Genomic DNA, 20956 nt, shown 5'->3' on the forward strand with positions numbered 1-20956 from the left:
CAGTTCTTGAGCGGAGGATGGTGACGTGCCCACTCTCCGCCCCCTCCCCTTACCCGTGTCCCCACACCCACCTCCACTGTCCCCATGCATGTTGTTAGGCCACCAATTATGGCAGCTATCTTCTTCTTCTTTTTACGAAGGTGCCCCCTTCAATGGTGAAAGTATTGTCTTAATTATTAATAAGATGGATTTTGCGTCGGTGAACGGCAAAAACTAATATTGAGTCCCAATTATCGTTCAGCTGGACAGTTGCTTACTAGTGTGAACAAAGGTTTCTCCATTGAAGGGGGCCCCTTGAGTGTACTGTACAGTATCCCGTGCCATGATTCGTCTGAAGCTAAAGGTTGCAGACCAGTAAATCGGTCCGAAATTGCCTACGCTGGCCAAATCACGATTTGCATGCTCTCCAAATCTTCAGTATTAGGGCATGCTGTGGGCCATGAACTAGAGGGTTTGTAAAAAAAAATATGGGTGGAAGCCGTGCTCAGGACTGTGAGCTTGTATAGTTCCGTACAATTTGGAAAAATTTGGGGCCCTTAATGCGCTCTATTTTGCAATGGAGTGTAGGCATCGTATTTCAAAATGGCGATGGGCTTCAGGACTATTTTCCGGGGTGATCATCTTTGGATGGAAATTTCTCCTAAAAATCATCAGTTGACCCCCCAAAAAATTGAAAAGAAAATGAAAGATGATGAAATAAGCTTTAATTTGATGTGTGTTCCGAACACCTTGGAGAGTTGTGAGTTTTTTCCCCTAATTTCTGAACCGGGAGCATTTACCATTGGGGTCTATGGAAGTTTATTTACTGGTCTGCATCCATAAGGCAGTCGCACAACAACAATCCATAAATCAACATAGCGCCCTCTAAAGTTCTGCGAACCCAGATTAAATATCAATCAATTTACAGACGACGTACGACAGGTGTGTAGAGGGCGCACTCCAGTCAGACTGCTTTGATGTGACCGCACCCAAGCGTGGAGGGTCACGGTTCAACACACCTGTACCCATTGTTACGAGGAGGGCGCAGTGGAATGCACGTATTGTGTTGCGTTGTGGAGAATTTAGGCTTCAGTCCAAATTGTGTCGGATTTTGTTTTGTCAAACTGAACGAATTTCGGTACGTCTAAGTGGATGGGATTGTACACAAAACACAGGTTCTCGATGCGTAAAGGGACAGATAAATCTAGAGGATTTTGACGAAGTGGCGTGAGAATTACTCGGGTGATTTTCCCGCTTGGAAGTTGGAATTGGGAATACCAAACTAGTCAACAAAATGGCCAACTCGTCTAAGGAAGACACGTACGCCTACTACTATCACACGAACTACATCCGGAATGCCCGAGCTATCGCAATCGCATGGGCCCTGTTCACCTTCTGCTTCGCCATCATCATGTGCGTGGTGCTGGTCCAGCCCTACTGGCTCGGGGACGGGCCTGACGCTCAGGGCATAGGGTACTTCGGGCTGTACCGCTTCTGTGTCAGCTTCAACCTGGCTGGTCAGCTGGTCTGCCAGAACGCTCTACTGGACATATCTCTGGCCACGCAGGTCATCCCCGTCACCATGTTTGTGGCCACCATCTTCGTGGCCTTGGCCGTGGCGTTCCTGCTGTTGTCAATCATTTTCATGCTGTTGTTTCTCTGCAAGAAGCCCAGCACTGCTACGGTGTTCAAATTGTGCGGAGTATTGCAGATTGCGACAGGTGAGATTTGGATTGATTTGTATTTTTGGCAGTTGTGTACCCGGATTGGGGGGGGGGGGGGGGGGGGGGGGGTGTCACACACACCCTTAAAAAGTGGTTGCTGCCCCCCCCCCCAACCCCCTCCCCCCACTTGCCATTTGTAGTCCTATAATAACTAACAATGGTTAACAGCTTAACAGAAATTGGGTGTCCCCCACCTGTAACAACATTCACCCCCCCCCCCTACTCCTAGAACTATGAGCCTCATAGTTCTAGGAGTACCCCCCCCCCACTTATTTTTGGGGCAAGTTATCAACAAAGTTCTGTCAATGTCCTAAGTGATTTATGGGATATGATTTAAATACATGATGCGTTACTAGCTTCATGGTTATAACCCCAAATACAGGATGATTTTACTACGCAATGTTAGCACAATAATTAAATGAGTCTCACATTTTCTGAAAACATCTTGTTCTTTGCAAACGTGTAGGAAAAAATGTTGCAATCTGATATCATCTCAATGAAGGTCAGTCATTGCAAAAATGATGATAAGACATGAATCTTGGACTGAGAAACATTTCCAATTTTGCTAAGAAATACTTAAAAAAAGTCTTGACTCTCCATAGACTTTGTACACAATCGCAGAATTCAAAGTGGCGTAAGGTTGCATCATTTTTTCTACAAAAGTTGGTCAGGATTGTTACAACTTTTCTTTGAAGGGTACCGTGGGATATCAGTGTAAATCTTACAGCTTTTGGCTTGATGTCCCAATATAATTTGTATAATTACAAAGTGAGGGTGCTTAGTTATAACGTGTACAACCTCAGTAAGGTTCCAGCAAAAAACACTGAATTAGGCCATCAGCCTCGGTCCAAAATTTCGGCCACAGGTATCAAATGAGGGGAATAATCGTCATAGCGATTTTTGGCAAGGTATACACCTCCAGAGTTGGAAAATATGTGATAGCATTGCAGCGGTGGCAGCTTTTTGGGTGTTATCACCCTTTTTCTCAAAATGGCCATTCAAAATGCTTGTTACCACTCTAGGGGCGGTACACCTTGCGCATGCTCACTATAATCATTTATGCCCTGATTTGATACCGACCAAACCCCCAGGCTGATGGCCTAAATGAATTCATAGGGAGGGGGAAGGAATGAGAACTATAGCCCTGTAGAATATGAACCTGCCACTTCACATACACAGCACATGACCACAAATGGGATAAGCTGATTTGTATTACCTGTTCCTACCCAGCTCAGACACAGGATTATGAGATTAAGAGGGATTAAAGCTGTCAGTATCCATTATGAGTGAATGGTTTAATTAGACACTACTTAGGGTCTGTGGTTTCGTGTGTTAGTTTGATGATGGAGGAATGATTTGATAAACCCTTTTTAATTTGATTTATCTTTTCCATTTAGGAGGGGGGGGGGCTGAACACCACATAACACTAGAGGGCGCTCTTCAGGATATAGATGTATATCAATATGTACAGCATACCGCGCTTACAAAACTGTGCATTTTTATAGCTTTTGTACCATGTTTCTCCACTTTTCAGTGCTATTGAATACATTTTGGTTTTTGGGATGTTCGAAAAATACCTCAAGATCCGCAATTTTTTCCGCAATTACGAAAAAGTGTGGGGGGGGGATTTCATAGTCCATCCCCCCCCCCCCCCAGCCAAAAAGTGGGAGGGGGGATATATATGCGCATGGCTACAGCGACGAACGCGCATACCAGAAACCGGAGACTTTTTGATTTGGGCTTTATCTGTAAAATTTAACACGACCAATTATGTGAAAAAGGGAAAATTCAATATCACATAGACCTACTATATAGGCCTATATGTACATTGACAACACAGAAAATTCACACATTGATAACACTGTGCATGTCAGGAGACGTTCAAGTCATCTCATAAAAACCTGTATAATACATGGACATGAGCTGCAAAAATATGCAGTAAATTTTCTAACAGGATTGGACTTGACTGTCAGCATCAATTAGTCCAATAGTAATGTAGGACGGGACTTTATGAAAGTTCACACGGATCTTATCAGCCCATTCAACCTAAAGTGACATCGAACTGAAGTAGTTTTGGTTTGGAATAAGGCATAATTTACCGATTGATTCTCAGTTCGCTCATGACAAAACTTTGAGACCGAAACAATTAGAAAGGGTCAAGTACATGTTCAAAACCTGCTGGAGTGGAATATTGAAAGAATGGGCAAGATGGGTGCCATTGTGACATGTACTTGAATCTGAACTGGGCTACTTCAAAGGAGAGAAGTGTCAATATTGTGTTTAGCGAAAAGGAATTTCAGGAAGAACTTGTGAGATCAGAGTTTCAATTGACTCTTCTTGTCCCTAGGCCAAAAAAAAAATACTTCTGCTTCCGGTTTCTCTACCTACATTTTACCCTATCCGGGCAGCCCCTACCCTAATTTTTATGGGGGAAAAATGAGGGAAAAAAAACCCAAAACCATCAATAACTACCTTTTACCCATGACTACAGGCAGACGCCTCCATATGATCGTACACAAAAATTGCCCCCCCCCCAAAAAAAAAAACCAACAAATTTTCCCTGCCTACCTACCTTATTTTCGAATGCCACGTAATCGGAAGCAGAACTATAATTTTTTTATTTTGGCCTTAATTATTACGAAATTGAAAAGACAAATACATGACAAATAAACATTTCTGTAAATTATTGAGACTTGTGGCAAAGAAATATTTCGTTGTGGCCCTTCTCCTCAAAAAACATCTCTTTTCTAACTGTCATCATGTCCAATCCTAGATAATTTGAGTCCATCTTTTGTCCTTTATTGAAATGGGAAAAAGGCTCTTAGAATGAGTCAAAATGATTGGTAAGAGGCTCTTCATACGCAACACAGACGCGCATGCACCTCGATCAAAACAACGTCGGCTTTCCGAAAACTTTCTGCAAGAGTGCATTTATTTGACCATGGCATGGCATTTGGTCAATATTTGGTCAAATATTTCGGTCAATTCTCGGGGACAGACAGATAAACCGACCAACCGCCAAGTGACATGTAGAAGCTCCTGCTAGGGCTTAAAAATATTTCCATGTTATTTAAGTAAACAGAGAAAGAATATTTGAAAGGTATGCCACACAGGACGGACTTGATGGGTAATTTCAACAAAAATTGTGAAGTACAAATATGGGCAATTCCAGTATTACAAAAGGAAGTGTATAATGTCCGTGACAGAGCTAACCATATCTAATAAATGATTCAGAGAAATGATCCAAAACTCCTCCGTAGTAATCTCCTTGACCATTACTAGATGATGGATGTATAAGATTTGAAAAATACATTTTCAGGTTTATTGACTGAGCTCTTAAAATCTCGTATAGATACATGTAGCTGTCACGGACATAACATGTACCCTGGAATTGCCCATTAACGTTCACAGCATGTTTCTAATAATGCACACATCATGGACAAATTTGAGTGGAAAAAAGGTTACTTTAAATGTTAAAGCCAGTTTTGTGTGCTTCAATGCAATTACAAGGCTGTGTATCCTTTATTCATGGGAAATACTAGATCCTGCCTATCCCATGCCATGGAAACAATGCATTGTTACCAGTAGCAATAGCTCACAGCCCCTTAGGTATTTGGTTACCAAGCCTATTATATTTACTCTTTGAAGTACTGTAATCAAGACCCAAGGCGACACTGATACTTTGTAAATATAGTAGTCCCTATAATCTTTTGGATGTAGACTTCAGAAAGTAAACTGTTGACACTTTTCTTGAAGAAAAAAATAGCATTGCCATTCTTGAAGATCCCAGACTTACACTGTACTTTTAATTTACTCCTTTATAAATAAACTTATAGTGGAATAATTTCTTTTCATATAATTTGTATCAATGTGGCATAAAAGGAAGTTAATCTTCTTGGAAAAAAATAAGCACAGCTGTCAGAATGAGGGTTTACTTGCGATCCTTCAGTGCTTCAACCATGATTGTGACTGGACATTTTTGGGGATTTTGAGATCTATGGACAAGTTATTAACGTGTGCATGTACCAGCACAGTGAAGATTTCAGACAAAATTTCAAAACAATTGAGATACAAAAGGGGGCCCAGTACAATTACAATCCACTTCCTAACTTACAAATCCTTTACTACAGACAGACCATTTTTGTGCATTGAATAATTTTAACAGCGACATTGACATTGAATGTTCACAAGTGACTGTCAGTCAGTCAGTGTGATAGCTAGGACACTAGTCCGGCTCTCTGGGACCAGCAAAGACTTGATCGTCCTCAAAACTGTTTCTGACCGTAGTTTAACAGCCATATACATGTAGACCCTGACTTGTATAGATCTGGCAATTTGTGAAAAACAAGTCCTAATTTACATGTACTTTCTGATTCTCACAAGACATACATGTATCAACACTACCGGTATTTAGACAGATTCTGCGCTCCTCATAGGGCCATCATGCCCCATGGCAAGTACATGTACTGATGACGGAGCTGAACCTTCCTATTAATTCATATTAATTAGCCCTTGTACCGCCCCAAACCGCCCCGCCTGTTACTCCTCATACCGTCCCAAACCGCCCCAGCATGTTATGGTTTCATTGATTCCTGCAGCTGGAGGAATAAATAATACAACGTAATTATAAACACATGCAAAGTACTGAAGGAGAATCTGGAACCTTGAGTTAATTCCAAGACGCTTTTCCAGTAATGAACTAAAATAACAAAACGACCTTGTTCTGTTGGTACGTCATCAAACGTTGAAACAAAATATTCAAATTTGACATTAATTACATTTATTTTTCCCCATTTCTTTGATTCCATCAGGGTTGTTCCTGTTGATCGGCATCCTCATCTACCCAGCCAGCTGGTCACAACTCCCAGAGTTTGTCACTGTGTGCGGGCCGGAGGTTTCCTACGGCAACGCCGGCAAGTGCCAGCTGCGGTGGGTCTTCTATCTGGCCATCATTGGTGTCTTCGATGCCATCGTCCTGGGTGTCCTGGCCTTCATTCTGGCCAGCAAGCAGGACAAACTGGCCACGGATATGCAGTTCTCTGACTACTATCCACCCTCAAAAGGTACGGTATAGATGAGACCTGCTGATTGGTTGAGTGGTGGTCAATCATGAAGGCAACTCAACTAGTTTGGTTTATCACTGCACATGAAATTGTTTTACACAGGGACAAACGTAGCAAACTTACACAAGTATGAAGGGAAATTACAAATCTGCCTTTTACAAAATTTCATGCGCTCAGAAAGAAAATGCAAACTTTGATTTGTCACAAAAGTTGGTGAAAACTGTAATACAATAGTGCAGGCCAGAGTTTCTGGAATGTTTGAACAGGTTGAGTCAGAATGATCTGGAGCCAAATTAAAGAAAATATTGAAAATATGTAGCAATTATCTAAACAAATGCAAATGAGATATAGGCTGGTATTTGTTACAAATTTGATGAAAGTTTCATGTGTATCCATTGAAACATTTTGACAAAAGCACTAGCTAAGAACACACACTCAAAACATTCTGACCATGGTTCAATATGGTTCAACAAATTTGTTTGAGTCCCGTACTTATATATGTAACTGTATTGTTTAAAGCAGTCATGTTTCAAATAACCAAATGTGTCCAAAATACCATCCTACATGTATAACACTCATTTGTACTTTGTTTTGATAATTGCTACATATTTTTAATATCTTCTTTAATTATCTTGTTTAAACCCCACTTTTTTGGTAGGCAGATATTGTCATGATAGTAGAAAATTTAACTTAGGACATTGTCTACTAGCGCAGTAAAGATATAGCATAAAATATGTGGATCAAAAGTGTTTTTTAACCCTAAAAGGGCCGGGGGGGGGGGGGCAGAATCCCCCCTCGTCTTTTTCCACGATAGCCTTTGAAAAAAAAAATTCGCGACCCAAGCTGTTATGACTTTTTAGCCTCAAGCCTTGCGCATCTTTTGACACAAAAAATTTAAAAATCGGACCAGGGGTTGTTGCACAGCGAAAAATTTTCCGGCGCTACGCGCCATGAAAACTGAATTTTCCCATATACATTGTACATCGTGTACAAAGACCAGAAGTACCATTCAAACATATGAATAATTAATTAGCCATAATTCCAAAACCCTTTGACCTATAGTCATGAAATTTCTTGGGTATATCCATGAAGAGTTGCTCTATGCATGTACCGAGTTTCAAAAACTTTCGCCACTCGATGACCGAGATCTTACAAGGGGGGGGGGGTGGAAAATTAATTTTTTAATACCAACAAACCCTCATTTCGACCTCTGCCCAGTTCTGTCTCATTTTGCTAGAACGCCTCGCAAATTTGGCTCTAGCAAAGTAAATCATATTCCCAGAAAAAAATTCTTATACAAACAATGTACATGCACAAGCTTGTGAAAAGGTACACAAGTACGCCAACGCATTTTGCTACTGCCACGCAGTGTCAGGATACGATTCCTTCTGCATTCCATTGGTCCCATCCGTACCACTCTTTACAAATGCTTTCATACGTCCATCCTATTGTGTGACCCAACCTATTATCAACATGCTATTTATTCATATCAGTACTTCCCTTTACAACCATACAGTTCTAGATAGCAGGTGTAGTGAACCATAAATCAAGTAGGGGAAAAAATGGGGGGAAAATTAGTGTTTACACTTTAAGTAGGCTTACTACTGGAGATTGTTACTAAATAGTATTCTACAACTTTCACTTTCCTGACTATAACCTTGTTGTTTACATAGGAAAGAAAAGGGAACAAATGAAAGAAATTGCAGTGTTTGAGATTGTAGAAATATAGTACAGCTGTTTCTACATGCACCATATGTTGACATTAGTAATTCAAACATTGCTACAGGTTTATTTGGGATTTTGTGAAAAATAAGGATAAAATATTGGAATTTGGTATGATGCATAATTTGCAGATGTATGGTAAATGTGTTTGTTTAGATAATGCAAACATTACTTAAACTCTGTATATACATGTACCTGTTGAAATTTTGTTGACTTTCGGTCTTTTTTCGGAGCGGGGGAGTTTAAAGTCTCTTGCATCATTATTACAAATTACATTGAGACAAAAGGGCACCATCAGGGTTAGCAAAACATGTACAGAATAGAGGGCTGATTTGGTATAAGGCATTAGGCCTATAGAACATTTTTCCTCATATACATGGCTGTACATTTTGAGGCAATGTACTTCATGTACCAGTGTTCGTGTCCGCCAGTTGTGACCGCAACCTTCCTTACATGTACTTCTATGCAAACAAGTCTCATTTTTCTCAAATTAATCATCCTTTTTTCAGGCTGAATATGTCGAATTTGGATGATGAATGACTCAAAACACAACGGCATCCGAAAGAAAAAACATTCACTGTTCTATTTATTCTAAATAAATAAGACAAACGAAAACAATCAAACAATGTAATTTGGTCTTCCCATTGTTCAACCTTACCCTGTTAGCCTTGAAACGTGTTGAATTATTGACGCACAAATCCAAAAACGTGACCTTAAATGTGAACGCTGTTACTCACTGTCCCTTGCTTGATATGAAAATGGGTTGGGGCGGAAAATGTCAATTGAAATGCAAATTATTTAAAAGCATTGACTCAGGTTTCCATGGTCAAATGGAGCACAGCTGATGGGAAAATATACACGTACGTGTCTTATAGGGCCAATGGTTCACCATGTAAAATAGGCGGAAAACCTGAAAATGTATCTGAGACTGATAAATCACTCCTTGCAATCCTGTAGGCCTTGCAATTTTGGATATTCCACACAAATGGTCCAAAAAAGATCATGGATGTTGCATATAGAGAATAAAAGATGAGCTAGTATTTTCTTCTGTTTTTTTTCTATACCTTGCTAAGTTGAAAGTGACTAGGACAAGACAAGACAAAAGATGTTATCTTTTTTTTTGGGGGGGGGGGAGAAAATAACAGGCATCTTTTTTGTGTGATACGTATGTAACATGGACAGACACACTGCAAGGAAAAGGGTGCTTACGACAAATTCAACTTCTAATAGGCACTTCCAGTGACATTATTAAGCCATTTTACATCGTAAAAATAACATCATGAAATATAACAGTATTCACACTTGCTTCAAATTTATGATGTGATTAGGGTTATGTACGAACAGGGACAGACATTTTGTGACAAATGTCCATTCTGTTCTTATGTATAAATCCTGATTATATAATATCAAATAATTCTTTACATTGACTCCGAATTTTCTAGGTTTTTACTGATATCATTCCTGCAGGGTACATCTTCTTAAATAAGTCAACATTAGGGGATCATGACATTTTATGCTTACTTTGTGACTTTATCTAAAGTGTCTGTCCTTCGTTACGTACGTAACACTTTTTATCCACTATATTTTTCTAAAATACAAAACCAGTTATATCCTTTGCAGGTGAGGATATTTGTTCGAAGCTTGCAATGTTTACAGCAAAGATTGAGAGACCAAGATCGTACTTCTACATGTATCATCAAAACTTAAAGGTCTTCTCAAATGTCACACTTTTGGGCCCATTAGTGTAGAATATTGCCAACTTTGAAACATGAATACAGCTTCTTCTTCTTGTTAAAGGCATGCAGGAACACCCATGTTTACGTTACATACTGTTGTTTACATTTTTTTGCTTACATTTTGTTGCTTCTAAGGAATCTAATGCACAAAAAGAGCCAGTGATCCTGTGTACCTTTAAAATTCAATGGAAAAGCACTAAACGGACAAGTAAGCTGTCCCCTTGATGACACACATTAAGGAATGACATATTGTTGTCCACCCTTATTGGAACAGGATTTGGTGATCATGGATACATTTGTTGTCAATAATTTAAAAAAATTTAAAAAAGGAAAAACCCAAGATGTGAAATGAGTCATGGTCAAGCAAATCATTTAACAAACAATTTTTAAAATGTATATTTCTGGGTCCACTGCATCAAAAAAATTTGAAAGTGCTGCATGACAGCTACATGTACATGAATGAGGCATAATGGATTGTGAAATTCACCCTAACCGAACTCAACCCATCAAAGTTCAACAGCAGGTTTTGTTTAAATCTTTTGGGATAGGTACAGTACCCCTAAACTGATGGTCTTTTACACTGGGGTTGGCATACCTCCAGAAACTAAGTCCAGCAGTGTGTGTGTGTGTGTACGATTTCCCATGTGGGTGTTGGAATCTGCCAGAATGGGTATGGTTCCTAATAAATTAGGCTGGGTTAATCTGTTCTGTTTACGCAAATGTATCAACTTATCAAACGTTCAAAGGTTCAAAGAATTCAATGTTGTGTTTCTAGGAGGGAACTTCTCCAATGGCAAGAAGAAGACCTCAGTCAGCGGCTATCCGACGGCCTCCGGGCAGACCGGTTACCCCTCCGCGACCCGACAGAATGGAGCAGCAGGCTCCATGGACCGGCGCAGCAACCACAGCGGCACGACCTCATCGGAACGAGACGCCAACCGGTCCAACGGGGGCAGCTCGGTCAACCGGAGGGGCACGGACTCCTCCGATCCCTTGTACTCGTCTGTCAAGCCACGCAGGGAGCGCGGCGGACCTTCGAGCAGTGGGACGGGCGGGGCCGAGGGAGATGACGAGGCGGGGAGCACGCGGAGTGGCATCTCCAGCAAGTCCGGCAAGTCTAGCAAGTCCAGTAAATCGGGCAAGCACACGCACGATGTCATCCTGTAGGCATTTGCGCCTCTTTTTCGTTATTCGCACAGAATTGTGGAACATGACAAAAATGCACAAAAGCACATTGAATGTGTTCATGCACTGTTTGAATTGATGTACACAAATAATAAAGGGTCAATACAATGTACTACAAAATTCAAGACTTCATTACCTTCTTAAACATTGAATAAACGTTTGTATTATTCAATGTTTGTAAGAAGTGAGTGTTTCAAACAAGTTTAGTCTGTTAGTTTATCCCGCACTGGCCATTGTTGAGGGTTTAATTTGCTTGTCATTCTTTTTTTGTGAGATTTGAAGGTTTTTTTTCTTTTTTTTTGTCCAAGACAATACACTGTACATGTGTACAGTATTCATATGGATCTAGTTAACCACACCTGCAAAAACTTTTTGAATTCCAAATTTTTTTTCTCAAAAAATGATGGAAAATTGGAAATAATAGAACGGATTGTTAAACAAAATATGTACAACCATGGACAGTGAAGCTCTTTTTTGTGTGTGTGGTACAATTTCTACTATTGGAGAATGTAAAAAAAAAAGTACATACCGGTATATGGGTCATTCCATCGGGTGGGGAACAAAGTGTGACATATGACCATATTAAGAAAAGCATGAATGCCTTGCTAGCAGTTGCTCTACATAATATTTGTTGTTGGGTGTTTCACTGCTGTAGAAAGTTTGATATCATTTCAATGTATTTTGCCAAAAATATGAGCAAAAAATGTCATTTTGGATGTAACATTTACACTGTGTCAGTGTTACATCCAAATATGAAATTTGTACCTTTTTTAAAATTTCTGTGAAACATTACCCAAATTCGCTTTGTGTACTTCTTACTATATGTGCAACACAATAAGCAAAGCTTTTGTTATGGTAGTCAGGTATCAAATGGAGCAGAAATGATAGCTTGGTTGTGTGGATGTAACATTTACACGGTGTAAAACCCAAATGTCACACTTCCATTGAGTGATTTTTACACCGTTACATCCACACTTGAGGTATTGCTTCTGCTATATTTGAACCCTGACTATACCAAAACAAAAGCTTTTCTTGGTGCTTAGGTATCCAGTTGTAAATACGTAATTTCAGTTTGGGTAATATTTTACATGTGTAAAAAATGGCAAAAAAAAAGAATATTTGGATGTAACATTGACACGGTGTCATCAATGTTACATCCGAATTAATACATTTTTGCTCATATTTTTGTCAAAATACTTCCAAATGATTTTAAACTTTCTCAAGTATTGAAACACCCTCAGACAAATATTATGTTGAGCAATTGTTTAGAATTCATTGATACTTTTTATAATATAACCAAATATATGGATGTAACATGCACTGCTTCCCAACCTGGTGGAATGACCCATGTGCCAAACATAAGTGCACATTAAGGCAGAATTAGAGGCCAGTGGATTTGTAAGGCTAGACTAGGTATGAGTAAACCTTCCATATATTCATTATAGCAAAATTATAATAGCAATTACACTCTCTGAGGTACATGTACCCCCCTCCCACACAAGGTCTATGCTGCATACATTTGTACCTGAGTGGATAGAAAATATTTTTAAGTCACACACAGGTCAAAATATTACCTTTTTTTTGCCTTTTGTGTTGGTTAATCATGAATGTTCAAGATCCTACTCTCCATTTGTTTTTCATGTAACTTTGTTTTATTTTTTATTACGATGTGAATTTCAAAAGAAGGATTTTCTCATTCCAATTTTCATTGAAGAATGCTCCACGATGTATGAAAAGATCCCATATTTAAAGTTGTTGATTTCAAATCTTGCTTCAGTTAGCTTGTACATATATATGTATGTTTAATGTTTGTCTCAGTCTCTTGGACAGCAGATCTAGAAAAAACCCAGAATAGTTTGAAAAGGAGAAATCCTTAGTTTTTAAAATGAAGCAATTTATGGCATGTAATTATAAAACCAACTTGACACATTTCTTCTAAAGAAATTTTATGCGATTTGATGCAAACTAAATTTGTTTCAGTTGTTTGAAGTTCAGAATTTCCTCTTTTTTGGTCATTTAATTAAAAGAAACTGGAGCTTTTGCATAATACATCAAACTTCATTCAGAATCATAAATTGTCAAAATTTGAGAGTGACAAAAAATGGTAAATATAAAGTTCAATGTGCCTTCATGCATGCATTCCATGGGACATTCTCTTAAAGAGTACTATTTGAGAACTGATGGTTACAATTTTCATGATTTTGTCAAAAAAACAAAAGGCTGAATTTTCTGTACAGTACTTGTAATGTACATATAATACTTGATGGATTTTGATATGACCGGTTGTGGGTTAACATTCGTTCTAATAATATTCTAATTATTTTATATTTAGCAGATATTAAGCCTTAAAATGCAGAAAAATGCTTCATTTAAAATAATCTCAGTTTTGACTCCATTTAGACCAAATGAAACTTTAAAAACTCATTCTTTTCCAGACAAAGATAATTCTCAGCTGAATGCTCAAAAGTGTGCAGCCTGACAACAAAAATTTGGTTTAGTTTCCAACTTCATGTTTTTAACTGTTAGGATGGGTATATTTTTATCATCTTTTGCAGTTGAACTGTATTGTCGTGAAACAAAATTATGTACATACTATGTACATGTTCCACATCATTCGACTTTTTGACCGACATGTTTTGTAACTAGATATGTACATAGTTACTACTTTTAACAGCCTAAAAGAAAGGGGTACTTGTAGGTTGCAATGCATTTATTAATTACTGGGATTGGACGGTCAATACAGAACTTTTTATTCAGTGAGTTTGATGCTTTGTTTTAGGTAGGAATTTATGCAGGAGTCATGGTACATCTACTTGCTTAAAACTTAGAGAATTGAGAACGGAATTAGTGCACATCCTGTGGATTCCTGCACATTGGATTTTTGAGGAAATCAGAACGTTTTGTAGGAAAAATGCATAGGGGTCCACTCAATCATTCCTGGGTGTGTGACTCGTGATCAGAGGGTCAGGGGTTCGAATCCAGCTGCTGGCCATGTGTTTGTGTCCTTGGGCAAGCCGCTTCACCCCCACTTGTCTCTCTCTACCCAGGAGTATATAGGTACCGGTATATAGGCATTAGCTGGGGAGTAACCTGCAATGGTTACTCATCAAGAGTGAATAGAAATACATGTACAATGTACATGTATTTTCAGTTACGTCATGCCAAGGAAACTGGAGATAAACACCAGCCTGATTGGCCGTATTGGCTCATGAAATACGTAAACCATCACCGGGAAATTTGTGGCCTTCGTTTTGTTCTGTAATTAATGGGAGAAGGAAATTTCCCCACTGACAATTGTGCGCCGACTGAGATACGATAAAATGACTGCATGTTCTTTTTACATTTTGTTATATCACAGTTCAAAGTCTTCAGCAGTATAATAGAAATGCATGCTGGCAAATTTGCCATGCATTAATCACACATGGCCAAATCTGTTTACTGTAAAGATCAATAATAATCGGTCTCTGCAAAATGGGAGTGATGACATGACATAACGCCCAGATGTGGTGCGTGTATTGACCAATAAAGCCAGATTTATTGCACACAGACTAGGTGCACTTGTCAGAATAAAATGTACATGTACACGGCCAGCTATTGTGCTAGAATTTATTTACTGGGTGGGCATCATATGCATGTATGTTTCGGATGCGTACCTGTGTTCCGGTTTTCAGATAGAGCTTATTATTTGCATATCAAGGATGTTGGTTACGCACTCGACCGTTGGACCTTAATAGCACCATGCGCTACCACCCAAAACGATTTGATAAACTGATTGCAGTATTCCGCTTTCGAAATGCCAGAGTTTTAATCAATGTATTTTGGGCTGTAATTAAAGCAGATACTTTTACAGGTATTTATGTACGCACATATATCATGTGGGTAAATAAAAATGACTAATTACCGAGAATGGTGCCTTAGGCATGTGAGGAGACATTCCTATATAGGGTTGTGCACAAATGTTTTCAAACTTTTGTAACAGTTACCCCTAAGTTTACTCCTCCAAAAATGTTGGTATATTTATGTTTTGGACCACGAGCAATCCATCTAGCCTATGTGTATTTATGACTGTGAAATGTTGCATCTAAATAGGAGTTGTGACATTAGGGAGACATTAGTAGACAATCTCTCGTCTCCCTAAGGTATAACTTCTGAAGAGAAAAAAAAGGTCTCCTTATTAAGGGTACATAAATTTACAGGAATTAAATTAAAAAGGAAGAAGAAATTCAAGCAAGCAATAACGATGATGGGCCTGTTTGATGTCTACAATGGTAGTGGAGGATTTCCGTAATGTGCTTCATTTATACATGCATGATTGTGTTTGAATGTACATGTATGTACATATGTAGTATGTACATCACAGTAAAGGGGAAAACTCACTGCTGGCAGTTGTATAGGCTATAAAAACAAAATCCAACTGGGTCATTCTATACATTTGGGGTCAACATTTTTCATGTCTCAGACTGTTAATGTTAGACCTGATGTTGGGTTGTTTGTATGTATGTTTGTTTGATATTTTCTTTCATTCTGGACGCACTTCTGAAAGCAGTCAGTTTTCAAGAGAGACGAGAAATCAAAAACTACCTGTCCTAAAAATAGTTGGGAGTCATTTTTAATGATACTTGAATGGCAAATGACAAAGTTTAGAGGCAACAGTCACAAGAAAAATGTCACACTTTGGACCCTTAATTTCAAGAATGACAACTTCATTGTGGTGTATTACGCACTCGGTAACCATTTCACAGAGACTGAGCTTTGAGCATTAAGCAAAGTGAAGAATATGCTATGTGTTACTTAAGAGGTAGAATTTGCTAAAAGCAGCTTCGTCACAATAAGAATCTCTATGCAGGGGCAAGTGCCGTCATGTCTAGGCCATGACATACCCATACAATTATTAATAAAGTAACATTCTTTTCAGCAACGGTTTAACAAAGCTTTTCATCCTAGCATTATGAAGCAGCTCGATGAATTTGTTCCTATAGGCCTTACAGTGTTCTTATCATAAAATGTCACGAGCAAGAAGATGTGATAATTGAAAACTTGTGAACATCTATTTCTACTGGACTTGGGACATTGTAAAACAATCCATGGCCACTTGCTGGGTATTTGTTTGGATAGGATCATGCATATTTTGTCACCTATTGTACTGCCACTTTTATTGCTCAGTTTTTTTGTTGTTTGGGATTATACATGTATTGTTACTTTTATTGTTCTGCCACTTTTATTGCTCAGTTTTTTTTCGGGTTTTTTATGGCTTTTGTTTTTGCATTATTAAACAGGTTAAATATTGACATAAATACAAAAACATTATTTCAAAGTAATTTTTTTTGCAAAAGCACATCAAACAATTTTAAATGTGAATGCCAGTATATTAAACATGTGTACGTTCAAAATCTCTCAAATTCTCAAGGAATCTTATGTTAAAGAGAAAGGGTATATTCATGAATGTAAATATATACATTTGACCGTAGTGCCAAAAGAAAAGTAAACAATGTCGATCTTAAAATTCTATATTTTCATAAAGATATGTAAATTATTCCAAAGGAAAAGGGATTCTTACATTTTTAGGAGTCACTTGAGTAAATTCTCTAAATGTGGAATGTGAACGTGTAGAATTGTGGGCTCACTAATGAGGTTTTTACTTAAGGGAAATTCTTGGGTGAAATTATGTGCACATTAATTGCAAATGACTTTTTATTTAACTAGCATTAAATACATAGAGTATAATTATGTACTGAAAGCAATTACACACATGTTAAGTTTATTGAAAGCACTTTTGTGCCTTAGAGTAAAAAGTTGACATGAATGAAAGTTTTGTGTAAAATGAAGCCTGCATATTCACATTGTGTATAGTTTGAAGAAAAATGTATGTGTATATGCTATTTTAGGGTGAACTTACAATGTATATTTACTCACTTGTATGCATTTTGTATTGTGACTGTTTTTCTTCACTATGCATCAGTAATGTATGCGTGCCTTTTGTGTAAGATGCCCGTATCTATTCCATCTTATCTGTTCTGATAAACAGGCCTTTTTCACAAGGTGTAGATATCTTTCTTTTTCTGCTCCTCAACTGTTGGGATTGAATTAGTTTTCTATTCTCTCTTTTCACTTAATTTATTAATCACAGTTAGTGCTAGAGGCACAGTATTCACAGTACTTTAAAAGAAATAAATGCAGATTGTGATCTTAAGTGGGAGATTTATTCATTGGAAAACAACGAAAGCATGCGAGGTTTTAATTGTTAGGGTCACATAGTGGCTGTAAATAAATTTTAAAAAAAAAGAAGCTAAATTCAAAAGCAGTTTTTGATATTTTGTTTTGTTTTGATATTTTGTTTTGTTGTCTCAGTTTCATGTTAGGCTCAAGTTGTACAAAAAGTTTATTTGAAATAATTTCAACTTTACTTCCCGGGTTTGCAGCATTAATAATGTTGGTAGCTTGTGACCTAGGGCGTGATCCCTGGCTACATGGCATATATATGGGTTTATGGCTTCTAACTAGCGCCCCTTGATAATTCAACATTACAAAGACATTTAAGGGAATCGCCAACATAGGGCTGGATAGCTCAGTTGGAAGAGCACCGGAACGGCAATGCCGAGGTTGCAGGTTCAAGCCCCGCTCCAGTAAATTTCTTCAAGTTTAAAATAACATTGAAATGCATTAACAGTACATATCAATTATAAATTTATCACTCAGAGTTTTCACTTAATATGAAAATCTGTAGCACAAAAAAACATTAAACAAAAATTTTCCAAGCTTTTCAATATTTAAGGGGCTTTCATGGGTTTAAGAAGATACACTCCGGGTTGAAAACCAAATTCAAATGATACAAAACACGAACCGACTCAAAAATGTAAATCACTGCCACACAATGTTTTTTTTAAAGTTAACAAGTGTTATCATTTATTACAATATTTAATTCACACCCCAAGCTGGAAGGCACACGATTATCTTAATTATTCATATCTCAACCACATCCAAAGGCTGGTTCATTCTTCAGGTATTCACAAAAAAAAAACAATTCCAGCGTTATGGTCATGTCTGTGACAGAGCTATTAAGAGCTCAGTGAATAAACCTCCAAATGTATTTTCAAATCTTATACATCCATCATCTAGTAATGGTCAAGGAGATGACAGACTAGGAGTTTTGGATCATTTAGAAATGAAAATCAGATAACTCTGAATCATTAATTAGATACCACGGTTAATTGTCTCTGTCATGGACATCACACTTCCTTTCATAACGTTGGAATTGCTCGGAAGCAAGTTTCACCACAAGGTCAGAGATCATTGCGACGTTAGTCTGAACCTTAACGTACTGGCTTTGCTGTAAATTGACATGAAGAATGAACCGGCCTTGAAGTAATTAATTAACTGCTAGTTCAGGTTAAAAATGGCAGGGTTAAATTGGCTTGAGGCTCACACAGTGAACAGAACTGCCCAAGCAGAGGTAATAGTTTTATTGTTATAAATAGCACACCTAACGGTCTTAAATAATATAAATAGAGTTTGCTACTTTAACTTAAATATATCATATTCCATCAACCCGACTGATTTTGTTCCTAGACGATCTACCCAACACCAATAAAATCAAGCTCCTATAAAGAAGCTGGAATGGCAATATTCTGACTATAAATTGTTAAAATCCTAAACCACACCCCGACACTTGTCCGTGTGGCTCTCCGCAGTCACCTGACACATCTCGCAGGAGCGTGGAATTTACAGTCCTCCCACAGAACCCAGCGGCATCAGCACCCTCGATGCTCATTTCATCACATGGCTCAATAGAAATGTTTCGACGACCCGCTCCCATCCCCTCCCATATGAGTGTCAAATACATGGCCCCTTCCCTTCTCCCAATAAGCCATTTGCGAATAGCCTATACCCTTCGCGAGTTCCATTTGAATAACACCTGGTACACTGGCTTGCTCATAATGCTTGGCACATTTTAACTTGGAATTCTCCAGACCAAAGACGCTGTTGCTAATCACATGATTCGGGGCAAGCTCTTGCATAGTTGCATAAGAGATGCACAGCATCAATATATTGCTCACAATGGTTGAGAATGGCACAAAGACACCAGACCATTCCGGAGCTGGGGGTTGCTAGCTCAAGGCTTGCCCCGAATCACGTGACATACAAAATGCAGTAACAGTCTCTTTGGTCTGGAAAATTCAAAGTTAAAATGTGCCAAGCATTCAAGCAAGTCAGGGTACCAGATGTTAATCAAATTTAATTTGCAAATGGCTTATTGAATCAAGACCACAATCATCCCAAGTTTCATGTCATCAAATATTCAAGTATCATGATCACGCTTTTGAATTGCTACATGTACAATGTCCACGCAGACAGCTGGAGTGACCATTGATTGGGACAGTTGAAGTGGTACTCCAATGATACACGCACATGTCATCAAGCACTCGTAACAACTAGCTCCTCCAAAGGTAATATTGGCCCACGGGTCTACATACACATATTGACCACTGGTCAATTAAAACAATATAAGCAGAAACTGATACGAATGAATTACATTAGTAGCGATTACTAACAAACTAATATCTATTCATGGGAGGGAACTGTGCATCGGGAAGACGTATATTTTGCATTGGGTTTTGCCCTTCACTGATGTACTTCATGAACACAAGCTTACTTGGGTGGGACTCAAAGTTACCAGTTACAAAAAAAGGACATGAATAAAAAAACAAATTCATGATAAACGTTTTGACATGTAACATTTCTCAATTTCCCTCAACAACTTAAAGCATTGCCACAAAATCTTGGTTAGTTACATTACAGTTACGTTACAGTTTGTCCATCCACCTTTCGTCCAAGTAAAAACACATAAGAAACTTATAAACAAAAAACTTGTGTGGCATAAAACAGTCCTTCTGATTTGAGGCGTGCGATCACACCCCCACACCATCGCACACCTAAAAGCTTCCCGAGAAGTGTGAATAATTGCACGCCTGAATTTCCCTGGACCACAGATCACACACCTAGAAAATCACACACCTAGAAAAATCACACATCTAGAAAAATCCAGGTGTGCCTTTTTCCACACGCCTGTGATTTTCAAATCAGGACGGACTGATAAAATGTGAACCTTTTTCTCCATCTTTAAAACCAAAAATATACAATAACGCTTGCACTTTGCATGTTTAAACAAGGTGCAAGAATGACTACCGAAAATCCACAATGTTAGCCCCCCCCCCAAAAAAAAGCGTGCTTTTTAAACATAAAAATCACAAACTCATTTCATTTTACTGGGACACCACTCAAATGAAAGGTCTGATATCCCCTTTAATTTGATACAATGTACCACATTTGAGGTAGTGATGCTTGTTCTAAAGATTTCTTACATTGTCCACTTTTCAGCCATGTGAATTTTTCCCTGGAATTGACTGTTAGCACCACCCCCCTCTAATTCATATACACATCGACCCCTCCCCTCCCCTCCCTCCTTATAGTCACTCTGAAAAAGAGACACTAAAATCTCAACCAACTCAGTGCCATCACTGCAAATAAATTACACTTTAACCTAAACACA

General features: G+C 38.4%; 1 protein-coding gene across 1 annotated transcript; it reads left to right on the top strand.

Annotated features, from left to right (window-relative positions):
• The first annotated feature begins 959 nt into the window (after positions 1 to 959).
• LOC119738354 (LHFPL tetraspan subfamily member 5 protein-like) lies at positions 960 to 11942 on the top strand. Its single transcript, XM_038213219.1, has 3 exons — positions 960 to 1700; positions 6515 to 6766; positions 11000 to 11942. Exons 1-3 carry the CDS (start codon positions 1274 to 1276, stop codon positions 11389 to 11391), a joined length of 1071 nt encoding a protein of 356 aa, XP_038069147.1. The 5' UTR covers positions 960 to 1273; the 3' UTR covers positions 11392 to 11942.
• Positions 11943 to 20956: the final 9014 nt, after the last annotated feature.

Source organism: Patiria miniata, unplaced genomic scaffold (genome assembly GCF_015706575.1).
Source record: "Patiria miniata isolate m_02_andy unplaced genomic scaffold, ASM1570657v1 HiC_scaffold_3, whole genome shotgun sequence".
Lineage (NCBI taxonomy): Eukaryota > Metazoa > Echinodermata > Asteroidea > Valvatida > Asterinidae > Patiria > Patiria miniata.